The following is a 13,647-nucleotide window of genomic DNA, read 5'->3' as shown; positions in this document are numbered from 1 at the left end:
ACGGCTCCAAAGCAATTTACATTTAAAACGCCCCCCCCCCCCATTGAATATACAGTCACTTGGAAAAACATCTGCGCGTTTCGTTTCTAACGGACACGACGAGCGCCAGTTTACCTGCTCAGGAATACCAGCATCGCCAATATGGATGCTCCTATGACATCAAAGCACAACAGGGTACAATTTCACACACAATTTAATAAGAGGAAGTCACACCGACCTATTTCCTCATATCGTGTGTCTTATGTCGGGTCTACATGGGCGGTATAACTGACATTTGTGGTACTGACTCTGAGAGATTGCGATACTTTAGTGATCCCGGTGGGGATATTACGCTCTGCGTTTAACCCCTCCTGGCTGTGTAGTTAGGAGCAGCGGGCTGCAGTGGGCAGCACCTGGGGACCAACCCCAGTTGGTCTCGCCATGCCTCGGTCAGGGGCACAGACAGGAGTATTAACCCTAATATGCATGTCTTTTTCATGGTGGGGGAAACCGGAGCACCCACCGAAAACACGGGGAGAACATGCAAACTCCACACAGAGGACGACCTGGGATGCCCCCCAAGGTTGGACAACCCCGGGGTTCGAACCCAGGACCTTCTTGCTGTGGGGTGAAAGCACTAACCGCTGGGCCACCGTGTCCTACTGCTGAGGCTGATGTGATAGCTTAGTTAGGTGTCATGTTATTTTGCTGTTAGAAATGCAGGACTTAAAAAATGACAGCCAGGGCCATCCGGTTGGTGTGGCGGTCTATTCCGTTGCCGGGGATTCACCGGTTCGAATCCCCGTGTTACCTCCGACTTGGCCGGTTGCCCTGACAGAAACAATTGGCAAGTGTCTGCGGGTGGGAAGCCGGATGTGGGTATGTGTCCTGGTCGCTGCACTAGCCTCCTCTTGTCGGTTGGGGCGCCTGTTTGGGGGGGGGGGGGACTGGGGGGAAGCGTGATCCTCCCATGCGCTACATCCCCCTGGTGAAACTCCTCACTGTCAGATGAAAAGAATCGGCTGATGACTCCACATGTATCAGAGGAGGCATGTGGTAGTCTGCAGCCCTCCCCAGATCGGCAGAGGGGGTGGAGCAGCGACCGGGACAGCTTGGAAGAGCGGAGTAATTGGCCGGATACAATTTGGGGGAAAAGGGGGAAAAGAAAAAAAAAGAAGAAGAAAAGAAGTGACAGCCATAATTAAAGAATATCAGCGGGCACAGACTGATGTATTGTAGAGATGGATTACTCTGTCAGCAAAGTGACTGAAAAGTAATTGACGGTTCTTTTGTGCACCATCTACATTGTTTTTGAGGCAATGCTTGTTGGTTAAGTTGTACTGTGATGACCATCTCCCTTTTCAGAGCTTCAGCCGTCAACGCTGACAAATTTCCCTGATATCAAACGAAATCTTTTTTTTTTCTGGTTGATACTTGTGCTTTTTACCACCAGTGCCGTCACTGAGATTAGTTTGGTTGGACCAGACTGTCGATTTGAGTCGTACAGTAATGATGACCGCCTACCTTTTCAGAGCGTCCGTTGTTGAGGTTGAGGTTGCTGACGGCAGCCACCTTGGCGTCCAGGACCTGCTGCTCTCTCTTGAGCTGCTCCTTCATCTGCCGGGCCTCGGCGAAGGCCTTGGTCACAGCCTCATGGTCGTTCATGTAGGTCCCTGAGGACAGCGACGACAACAAGTCTGGAAGGAAGAGACATGTAGAGAGAGAGCAAGAGAGAGAGAGAGAGAGAGAGAGAGAGAGAGAGAGAGAGAGAGAGAGAGAGAGAGAGAGAGAGAGAGAGAGGAGAGGGATTGGTAGATTAGATGACAAAGAGGGATGAGTAAATTAATTTTGTGGTGTATTTGGGGAAGGATTTGTTAGAAGCCAGTTTGATTCTGAAATTTTTTTCCTGTATTTCCTCGATATCTGAAACAGGTGACAGGTCACATAGACTGAGAGCAGGGAAGCCACAGACTGGACTTGACACACAGAGACCAAACAGAGGAGGGAGACGCTGGACTGGGAGGAGACATCTAACGGTCCACGCTGGGAGAGTGAGTGTTTGTTTGTGGATGTGTTTCCTGAGGGGAAAGCAGGAGGAGTCCACCCAGAACAAATGTTCAATTGAACCATGAGGTAAAGACATTAAAGCACACTCTACCGAGGTAGAGGCGCCCCTCCCTCCTTCTCTATCCCCCCCCCCCTCTCTCTCGTTCTCTGACCACGCATGCAGGTTGTATGACTCAGTGTATGCTCCTGGCTAGCCTTGTTTCCCCCATTAGCCCCCAGTGTCTTCAGATTATCTCGCTCACGCACACACGCGCACACACACACAAAGCCACTGTAAGCAAAATCAAACAGCACCTCTCTGGAGGTAAAGCTCCTGCAAATCAAGGTCCACCTTGCACGGGTTCTTCTCCCATAGTGGAACTTCTAAGTGACAATTCAAAGGCTGTGACACACACACACACACACACACACACACACACACACACACACACACACACACACACACACACACACACACACAGACTCAGCCTCTGTTCATCTGAAAGCTCACAGACTTCTCTGAAAAGACGAGGCCAGATGACTCTTATTACGGCTAAAACCTCATGCTAATTTCACCGCGCCACAAACATCTGCCCCACCGCACACTAAAGATCACATCGCTCCCCCGCTTCTCCTCCTCGCCGCCTCCTATTATTTGTATGATTTTTGCAGCTTAGCTGCCACCGAGGCATCAGAGGCATCTGATCGGAGTGTGTGTACGCGCCGTTTGCGTGTTCCTGTCTATGCCAGGGATCTGTTAGTGCTGGTCCGTGTGTGTGTGTGTGTGTGTGTGTGTGCGCACGTGTGTGTGTGGGTCCTGCTATCGTCTCTTGCTATCGGTTGGGTTAACTCTCAACAAAGAGCCGCTCCTGGTTTATAGGGCCTTTATCTGCACTAATCCGCGCCGCTAATGCTATCTCAGGCCAGATTACCAGCTTCAGATTGGTAATGACAGAGCCATGAACTCTTTCAGAAACCATAACCGCAAAATCTGGATGTGAGCGAGGCCAAAAAAAAAAAAAAAAAAAACGGAGGGGGGGGAAAGTGGAGGAGGGTGTGTGCAAAAGGGTTGATGGAATGGGGCGGCCCAGGCGCTGGCAGTCAATTTTAATCTGAACTCAAAAGAGAGAGAGAGAGCTGTGTGTGTGTGTGTGTGTGTGTGTGTGTGTGTGTGTGTGTGTGTGTGTGTGTGTGTGTGTGTGTGTGTGTGTGTGTGTGTGTGTAAAAGCCCCCTTCTCTCCTAAACTGACAGCAATGCAACCCATCCAGACAAGTCAACGTGACCCAGATAGGAGAGGAGTGGTGTCTTTGTCTCTGTGTGTCTCTTTCTATCTCTCTCTCTCCTTCCTCTTCGTCTATGTATCAGTCTCTTTTCTCTCCGGGTCCCTCTCTCCCATCTACCTGCACCTCTCTTTATTTATTTCTCACACTCTTCCTCTCTGTTTCTCTGTTTCTCTGTTTCTCTCTCTCTCTCTCTCTCTCTCTCTCTCTCTCTCTCTCTCTCTCTCTCTCTCTCTCTCTCTCTCTCTCTCTCTCTCTCTCTCTCTCTCTATCTGTCTCTCTCTCTCTGTGTCTCTCTCTCCCTCTGTGTGTGTGTGTGTGTGTGTGTGTGTGTCTCTCTCTCTCTCTCTCTCTCTCTCTGTGATCTCTGTATGTCTCTCGCTCTCCCTCTCTCTCCCCCTCTCTCTGTGTGTGTGTGTGTGTGTGTGTGTGTGTGTGTGTGTGTGTGTGTGTGTGTGTGTGTGTGTGTCTCTCTCTCTCATCAGTGAAAGACAACCCATACCACCCGCTGTATGAAGGAGAGTAATGCCTCACAGTGGACACACAACTCACATCTCTCTAAGGCCCAAATCTACACAGACAGGCGGAATCCTTTTTTGTGACTGTAAAAGGTCCAACAGGAAGGTCGCGGGGGGCTTTTTTTTATGACCGGGGCAAAGACAATGTCTGACAGAAGAGGGAGTTACAGGCGCTGACAACACTTCACTCTGGGTTTTGAGCGGCACGGGTAGATGGATAGATAGATGGATGGCGTGACGAATGGATTGAATGGGTGGATGGATGTGAGTGAAGACGTGCAAGGAGAGAGAAACATGCCGACGGGTTGAGGGGCATCAGGACACACGGGAGAAGTGCATTGTGGGGGGACTGATGCATCCTAAGACAAGACTGACAGACTGAAAAAAAAGCCACTGTGTGTGTGTGTGCGCGCATGCATGTTTGTGCATGTATTTGAGGTTGTTTGTGTCTTACCCGAGGGGTGACACAAGACACCTAAAAACACACATGCGCACAATGGCACGAGCAAAATATCCAACAACTGTGAGCAAACCGCTTTCAAATATATCTGCCCCGTCTGTCCCCTTTGACCTTGCATCCTAAAACGAGAGCCGCCTATAAAACACATGCTGATGACCACGTACTGTACACACATCTGCAGCACACGCTACAACACAGACGGAGGCTACAACATAACCGGGCCCTAAATCACACAACTGCCTCCACACACACACACACACACACACACACACACACACACACACACACACAACATGCTCTACGGGGATCACACACAAACTTCTATATACACTAATCCATTTTTCAGAACAAAAAACATCTGGGCTTGCAAAGCCACTAATCTGATATTAAATCCGTCGATTTGTTGAAAACCACTGAGATTAGCCAAGAAGTCAGGAAAATGGCTAACTGTCTATTGCATAGGAGGCGGCGGAGGAGGAGGGGGTGGGATTGTGTGCATGTGAGCTTTGTATGTGTGTGTGTCTGCACGTGTGCGTGCAGTCATTGTGTCATTAATGCCAGTTGTTTGTGCCGTCCTAGCTTGTGTAAGAAGCTTGTCTAATCTCATCGGTGATACCGCCTGTCTGTCATGTGCTTCCCTCTTCATTATTCCCCCTCGCTCACTCGCTCCAGAACAAAAAAAAATACAGCCTTAATCCCCATCGCTCCCTCTCTCCCCTCCCTCCCCTTGCTCCAATGTCTCTCTGTCTCTTTCAGTCACTAATAAACATGTAACAATGAAGCTCGCTGGGAGGCAAAATGCGGCACGGAAGAAAAACACAAACACGCTAATTATAGCCTGATACATATGTGTAATATTTGAACTATCAGCGTTGCGTGAAAAATGGATTAAGATCACAAAATAGGATTCATTTGTGTCATATTTCATGTGTGTGTATGGCCAGGGAAGATTATGTTTGCAGCACTGCTGACAATAGCAAATATTAAGAACATACTGTTGTTCCTCATTACCGCTGCCAACACAGCTATTTACTATTTACAGCAAGAACTTACTTAGCACGTCATTGTGTTCACACTTTGTCAAGATCATTGTGTTGTGCAAACATCTTTGTGTGTGTGTGTGTGTGTTTGTGTGTGTGTGTGTGTTTTACATGCATGTAATGCATTTGCACCTGTTTGTCTGAAAGTGTGTGTGAATGATCAGGTTTTTTTTTTCAGATTTTTCCATTTTTTCTCCCAATTTAGTGGCCAATCGATCCCAATTTTAATTCAAACACCCACCCTCGTACTGCATGCGTTCGCCAACTGCATCTCTCCGGCCGGCAGTCTCGAAGGAGACCGCCTCCCCACTTTCGTGACAAGGCGACTCCAGGCCGAACCACTGTTTTTTCCGACACACCCAGAGACGCATTCACGTGACGAACACAAGCTGACTCCGCCCCCCTCCCGAAGACAGCGTTGCCAATGATTGCTGCTTCATCGAGTCTGGCCATAGTCGGATCTGACGAGACCGGGGCGCGAACCCCAGTCCCCAGTGGGCAGCTGCATCGACACAAAGCCGATGCTTAGACCGCTACACCACCGCGGACTACAATGATCAGGTTTTTATGGATACTTTTTTGTTTTATTCCCCCCCACCCCCCTTTTTTCTCCCCAATTGTATCCAGCCAATTACCCCACTCTTCCGCGCCGTCCCGGTCGCTGCTCCACCCCCTCTGCTGATCCGGGGAGGGCTGCAGACTACCACACGCCTCCTCCGGTCATGTGGAGTTGCCAGCCGCTTCTTTTCACCTGACAGTCAAGAGTTTCGCCAGGGGGACGTAGTGCGTGGGAGGACCACGCTATTCCCCCCAGTCCCCCCCCCCGAACAGGCGCCCTGACCTACCAGAGGAGGCGCTAGTGCAGCAACCAGGACACATACCCACATCCGGCTTCCCACCCGCAGACACAGCCAATTGTGTCTGTAGGGACATCCAACCAAGCCGGAGGTAACATGGGGATTTGAACTGGCGATCCTCGTGTTGCTAGGCAATAGAATAAACCACCACACCACCCAGACGCCCCTTGTATGAATCCTTCTGAGTGTTTCTGTGTGTGTGTGTGCTGGCCACTTTGACTGCATGAAGCATATAAGAGAAGCCATCCACTTACCTATGGAGCTGACCCTGGAGGGTGGTCCTCCGACACTGGAGGGGGTGGCGCTGTGCTTCATGGAGCCGGCAAGGCCTAGCTTGGCGGCGGCAGCAGCAGGCACCTGTGGGGAAGTTGGGGGGGAGTTGGGTGACTTGCTCTCGGGTGCCTTAGGCTTGGCCGACAGGTTCAGTGGTTGTGCACCCTCACTGTCCTGCAAAAACCAAAACAGCACAGTTTCGCCCACTGTGACCACCGTAGCAATTTGGAAGGGGGGGGCTTACCCGCGCCCCTGAGACCAGTCGCAATGTCTCAACTGGAAACTTCACACGGACCAATGAAATGGGGGCCCATGCACAGCAATCTACGGTAAGCCTGACAGGACATGCGGCATAATGCATGCCAGTGCCCACACTTGGAACAGCTCATCACAAACGGAAACAAAAGGTAAGCAAAAAAACATTTAACACTTGTTACTGTTTGGCCAAAACCAGGACAGCTGTCATGCACAGGAAGTCTCTCATCTCATCACAACACATCACAGGGTTTCCATGCTCATGCACGTGCACACGCCACAGTGAAGGACAGGAACACTCCTGCAGGCATGCACGAGAATGCTGCTCCCCAGCGCCGCCATCAGAGCGGCAGGCATCCTGCGTTTAAACAAAAAAAATTTTTTTTCTTGGAGTCACTGTATGAGGACTATAGGAGCCGTCTCACACTCCCTCTCCGTCTGTCCGTCTCACATAGTGTCCACCTAGCAACGCTTTACACTTCAGCTGTGAGGGACAACAACACACTGTTGTATGTCATTCTGCAAACACCACAAAACAGGGGACGTATCTGAGTGATGCGTGCTTGCTCTCTTGGAAGATCATGGCTAAGAACACAAACACACACAAACACGTGCGCACACACACGCGCAGTCTGCGGTTCTCAGTCAATATATCTTTTGAGGGGATAACCTTTCGAAGTTCACTGTCGCCAATACCATTACCAGATAGCGTGTGCGACACATCCAGGGGGCTGTGTGTTACGGCCGGAAGAGGGAGAATAGCGTGTGCGACACATCCAGGGGGCCATGTGTTACGGTCGGAAGAGGGAGACTGCATTCAGCGCACTTCTAAATGACCAACCACTTCCTTTACGTCTCAATACACACACCAGCAAACACAACACAGCTCCAGCGGAAATGGATGCACTGCAGCCTGCCTGCAAAGGGTAAGAGGGCGGCGTTGTGCGCCAGTGTATGTTTGCACACTGGATACACATGTGTGCACGGGTATGTATGTTTGCAACATAAGGCTACTGTTTGTGATATGGGGTTCTAAACTAATTGTCTCGTGGACCACCACACGGCAACAGGGTCTCTTATCACGTTAATTGTTACAGCAACATCACCCCTACTGCTGTCCTAATCCAATCAGTGAGAGTGGCTGGGGGGGGGGGGGGCTCAGATGACAGGAAGGGAAGAATTAGATCACAGAGGGGACAGATGTACAGAGAATACTCAGTGTGATTAAAACTTCATAATGAACAGGCTGACACAACACGGGGCGAGGGGAAAGGACTCGTTAAGCCAATACGGGACAGAGTACAAGAGGGTTTATGAGTTGCAGTAGTCAAGACATAACAATAGGGGCATCTGGGTGGCATGGCGGTCCTATTCTGTTGCCTACCAACACGGGGATCGCCGGTTTGAATCCCCATGTTACCTCCGGCTTGGTTGGGTGTCCCTACGACACAATTGGTCATGTCTGCGGGTGGGAAGCCGGATGTGGGTATGTGTCCTGGTTGCCACACTAGCGCCTCCTCTGATCGGCCAGGGCGCCTGTTTTTTTTGGGGGGGGGGGGGACTGGGGGAATAGCATGATCCTCCCATGCGCAAAGCGGCTGGCGACCCCACATGTATCGGAGGAGGCATGTGATAGTCTGCAGCCCTCCCCAGATCGGCAGAGGGGGTGGAGCAGCGACCGGGATGGCTTGGAAGAGTGGGGTAATTGGCCGGGTACAATTGGGGAGATAGATATGGCCTATGGACTGTACAACCAATGCTGTAGTACTATGGCCTATCTGCTGTAGGACTATAGTTTTACCACATATGATGTCAGAACTAGCTGTAATACAGTCGGTCTGCATAGGACTATGGATTTTAGGATCATGTCAAATCTTATTCATCCCTGCCTTTGATCAGTCATACCTGTGGAGTGCACCATTACTCTCTATTCAAAATTGATTATTGCTATAATAATCCATTAACTGTACTTGAAGCTATAAGTTCAGAAGAGTGAATTAATTTGGACTGGAATCCTTTGCTACGGTTCAGTCTTTAGGTTTAAGTTTAAAAGAATAGAACAGAATAGAATAGCCTTTCACTTTATTTTTCCCATCATTAGTCTAATTACTGCTTAGCGATGATGGAATCCAGCACGTAGGATCAAAAAAGAGAGCTAGCAAGTACGTGTGTGTGTGTGTGTGTATGTGTGTGTGTAAATGTGCGGTATATCCACTCATTAAGGACGACTTTCCCCGATTCCCTCTCTGTGAGTCGTACTAAGCCTTGTGAGATCCTCACAACTCAATTAAGCCCTTCCAATTAAGCCCCTGCACATGCATGTGTGCACCGTTTTTGTGTGTGTGTGCGTGCGTGTGACTGTGTGCATGTGTGATTGAGGCCTAACCGGATTGTCCTTCATTAGGGAGGTCTTTCTAAATAGACGGGGACCCCCAAAGATGCCTCCAGTGAGACAATGGGCTGAAGAAGAGGAGAGAAAAGAACACAGGAACGCTGAGTGGGATCTTCTCAATCCTGACCCGCATTATGGCGGGCTTTGGCTGGGAGAGTGCTTGAATATTTATTACAAATAGATAATGCCTCCGCCTCTTGTACAGTGGATGGGGGTGTTTCCTCTCCGCGCCAAGCCAAATCCTATGGTGGAAGGTGGCCAACCTACACAATGGCAGTGTGGAGGAATTAGTTTAGACAGTGGGGCTGAGAGGCTTGGACTCAGTTGTGTGTGTGTGTGTGTGTGTGCGTGAGTGAGGGAAATTGTTCAACAAGCTCTAAATCTTATGACAGTGTGTGTGCGTGAGGACATTTAACGTGTGTGTGTGTGTGTGTGTATGTCAGGCAGAGATCAACAAGTCCTAAATCTCATGACAGAATGTGTGTGTGTGTGAGTGTGTGTGTGAGGTCTCTAAAGCCTCTAAAAGGCTTGGAATCTTGAATTAATACAATTGCTTTTGTGTCTCACTTGGCTGACGACATAGTCTTGGGATACAGACAGGGAAAGGAGAGCTTTGATGACACACACACACACATACACACGTGCATCTTGATGCTCTTGTTCCACCCATAAGTGACTATTATTTGATATGAGAAGCAATTTGTCAAATGTGATTTAGAATTATTTCTGCTTAACTCTCATCTCACTTGTATTGATTATGAATTCACCGATCTGACGGACACAAAAAAAAGAGCATCACAGCAGAAAAAAATGTGCCTGTCTTTTAGAGACTATAATGGCGAGTTTAATTTTGGTAATATTTGTGCAACATGCATCAGAATTTGGAGCAATGATGGTCTGACTATACCACAAACTGAAGTACAACTTCCAGTTTAGGAACTGTCTTTATTATACAGCGGAGCGTGACAACAAAGACAATATAAGTGTAGGCCTACAAACCGCTTATCCTGCTCTCAGGGTCGCGGGGATGCTGGATCCTATCCCAGCAGTCACTGGGTGGCAGGCGGGGAGACATCCTGGACGGGCCGCCAGTCCATCACAGGGCTGACACACACACACATTCATACCTAGGGACAATTCAGTACGGCCGATTCACCTGGCCTACTTGTCTTTGGACCGTGGGAGGAAACCGGAGCACCTGGAGGAAACCCACGCAGACACGGGGAGGACATGCAAACTCCACACAGAGGAGGACCCCCAACGTTGGGGGACGGACCTTTTTGCTATGAGGTAATGGTGCTAATCACTGCACCACTGTGCTGCCACATATGTTTATATAAATAAATAAATAATTTTTGGGGAACATTATAAATATATATATAGGCCTCAGTACCCCAAAAACAAGCTGTCATGAGGTAGATAAAGGTTTGCGGTGTGAGTGTGTGTAAGTCTGTGAGTGTGTGTACGTGTGTGTGTATATGCTGTATGTTAGCATGTGTGTGCGTATGTCAGGATAATAACTGACAGTAATTGTACTTGATAGCAGCTGGCCATTTAGATACTGATGTACACGCAGATGCTGCAGTTTGGAAAGTGACCCTAAACTGTGGTTGTGGCCTCTACTTCAGCTGTAGCTCAGTACTGCAGTTTTGTGTGTATGTATGTGTGTGTGTGTGTGTGTGTGTGTGTGTGTGTGTGTGTGTGTGTGTGTGTGTGTGTGTGTGTGTGTGTGTGGGCCAAGTGTGCATGATTCTCGTGAGCCAATGGGACACATATGGTGCATAATTTGGACAGCCCTATTGTATGGGCACGTATGCATGCCTGCCTGCATGTCAACAATATCTATTCTTGCGTATGAGAGAATGGCATGTATGAACGCTGTGATTTGTGTGTGTGGGTGTGGGTCCGCCTGGTTTGTGCCCTGCACCTGAGTGACCGTCTGTTTGTGTGCGTGTCTATGTGAGTGTGTCCGTGTCTCACCCGAGGGTAAAGCACTTAAGCGATGTGTGCCTGAGTCCAAACAGCTGTGTGCAGAAGCGGGCAGCAGGTCTCTAAATGGCCAGAGACCAGAGAGAGAGCCCACCGGGGGAGCCACCTTCTGAAATATACATGTCACTCACCCCACAGACAGAGAGACAGACAGAGAGACAGAAAAAGCAATGGAGACAGACGGACAAAGTGTGTGTGTGTGTGTGTGTGTGTGCATTGTCCGCCCATCAGGGCACGAGTGCCTTGTTATTTTTATTGTGTCCTTCTGGCAACTAAAAATGTGTTTAAGTCCTTCATTCCGAGCGCCATCGATATTCTGAACTCCACAAAGTGACTGATGAGATTCAGGACACGGGTATTGACACAAACTGCTTTTAGTGTGTCAGAGGACCTTGTCTTGTCTATGTGCATGTTTTTACTAACTGCTCCTATGTCTTTACGTTGCCGTGTCCTGTGTCTGGTGAGCCGAAGACAAATTTCCAACCCGGTGGACAATAAAGAGCTATGTTATTCTATTTCCTTATAGAAAAAGACGCACGTGTTTTTTCAAGGCACCAGAGAGGAGGAGGAGGAATGCGACTAATGCAGCGGATGAGAGATGCACAGAAAAGACCTAGACAGAGGCTGACAAAGAGACGGAGAGAGACACAGAATGAAAGAGGGCAGCGATATATGCAAGAGGCAAACAGACAGGTCAGGAGAGAGTTTCAGAGAGAGAGAGAGAGAGAGGAGTGAAACTGGGTGAGAGCGCTTGAGTGCTCCAACTGAATGGAGAAGAAAATCACATCAACAAACAAAAATCAACTGGGTGGCTGGAAGATCGACTGAGACATGACAGAGGAGTCAGCAAACATCAACTCTCAGCTGAAAGAGACACAGGCAGACAGACAGACAGACAAAGAGAGAGACAGACAGACAGATAGACAAAGAGAGAGACAGAGAGGCAGACACAGAGACAGAGAGAGACAAACAGAGAGACAGACAGACAGGCAGAGAGAGACAGATAGATGGAGAGACAGACAGAGAGAGGGACAGAGAGACAGACAGAGAGAGATAGACAGAGAGAGACAGAGACACACCCAGAGAGACAAAGGGAGACACAGACAGAGACAGACAGAGAGACAGACAGAGGGAGACAGACAGACAGACAGAAAGAAAGAAACAATAGAAAGACCTATCTCTCCAACAGCTACAAACAGTGCTTGGGGCTGTCACAGCAAGACGACAACAGAGGAGAACGTTGTGCTCAGTCAGCCATTTTTGGCTCCATGGTGCCCGTCAGGGGCAGTGCCCATCCCCACCAGACTGCCACGCCTGCTGGGTTTGGGTGGCCATTACAGCTCTTCACTTCCCCCTTGCTACGGGCTGCACTAGCCGTCTGTCAGCCCAACTCCATATATATGGTAATGAGACATGTGTTGGAGGAGCGGGAAGGCAGGGGCAGTGGTGATTTGGGGGTTGGGGGGTGAAGGCTGATGGACAAGGAAGCAGGGGTGTGAGCTCAGGGGTGAACAACTGGGGTCAATAACACGCTATAATCTGTAGCCTGAGCCGGTCTTGATGGTATGCATGTGTGTGTCTGACTGTGTGTTGAGAGTGCAGGAGCTGAGGCGAGGCAAGAAAAGAAGAGAAAGGATAAGAGGGAGGACAACGGCTGAATAGACGAGATGTCACGTTGAGAGAATAGGGAGAGCTAAAGAACGGAGAAAGAGAGGAAAGGAAGGAGAAAACAAAGGAAGGCAAAGTCTGGAGAAGTGTGACTCGTGATGAAATGTGGATCTTTTGCACAGATCTTTACTGAGATTGTGAAACTCTGCGAGAGCGTGATAGTGTTGTCCAAATTTAAGACGGACAACCCGTCTGTGTGACTGTGTGTGTTTCTCACTGGTGAATGACCACAACACCACTGGAGGTCCGCGGGTGGACAAGGGACAGTGGGTGGTGTGTGTGCAGGAGGCATCCCAAGGGTCAACCAGTTATTCATAGAATTCCACTTGGATGGACAGGGGCCCACCTGCAGCCAGCCAGCCGAACAGAAAACAACAAAAATACCAGCGCAGTCTGCACAGCCTGCTAGCCCACCGCTAGCCGCCTTGCTGCGCCGCCAACTGGCCGAGTCTAGGAAGAAGTTTCAGCGTTTAGATTAGTTGAGGGGAGTGTCAAGTTTCTTTAGAGAAGTTGAGAATCCTATCAAGGCCTGTATAGCAAACACCAGGAAGCTGACCAACACCAAAGATGCTGTTTTTTTCAAAGCAACGACAACAACAACAACATCATCATCATCATCATCATACTGGGATGCAACTGAAATATCAAACGAGGAGAACATGCATCAGAATGCAACAAAATCTACAACTCGTATTGGTATAACCCCCGATCTCACACACACACACACACACACACACACACACACACACACACACAGAAGCCTCTCCTTTCCCCCTTACCTTGTTCTTGGATGGTGGCGGGGTGCTGCGGCCCTTGTCACTGTGCGAGTTTGTCGGGGGTGAGTGCGTGCTCAGGTTGGCCTGGGGGGCCAGGCTGCCTCCGTGCTGTT

The 13,647-nt window shown here is 49.4% G+C and overlaps 1 protein-coding gene across 3 annotated transcripts in view; it reads right to left on the bottom strand.

Annotated features, from left to right (window-relative positions):
* sox5 (SRY-box transcription factor 5) overlaps nt 1–13,647 on the bottom strand; it is a 113,151-nt gene that overhangs the window by 6,836 nt on the left and 92,668 nt on the right. For all 3 annotated transcript variants that reach the window (XM_056275821.1, XM_056275822.1, XM_056275823.1), the window contains 3 exons: nt 13,538–13,647; nt 6,436–6,628; nt 1,504–1,676 (listed from right to left, as the gene is read on the bottom strand). The exon at nt 13,538–13,647 is cut by the window's right edge and continues 49 nt beyond it. In XM_056275821.1, coding sequence (XP_056131796.1) covers nt 1,504–1,676; nt 6,436–6,628; nt 13,538–13,647 — 476 coding nt within the window. The remainder of the gene's footprint in view (nt 1–1,503; nt 1,677–6,435; nt 6,629–13,537) is intronic.

The sequence above is a fragment of the Lampris incognitus genome, chromosome 3, assembly GCF_029633865.1.
Source record: "Lampris incognitus isolate fLamInc1 chromosome 3, fLamInc1.hap2, whole genome shotgun sequence".
In the NCBI taxonomy this organism is placed as follows: Eukaryota; Metazoa; Chordata; class Actinopteri; order Lampriformes; family Lampridae; genus Lampris; species Lampris incognitus.
This window is presented reverse-complemented; position numbering and strand designations above follow the sequence as displayed.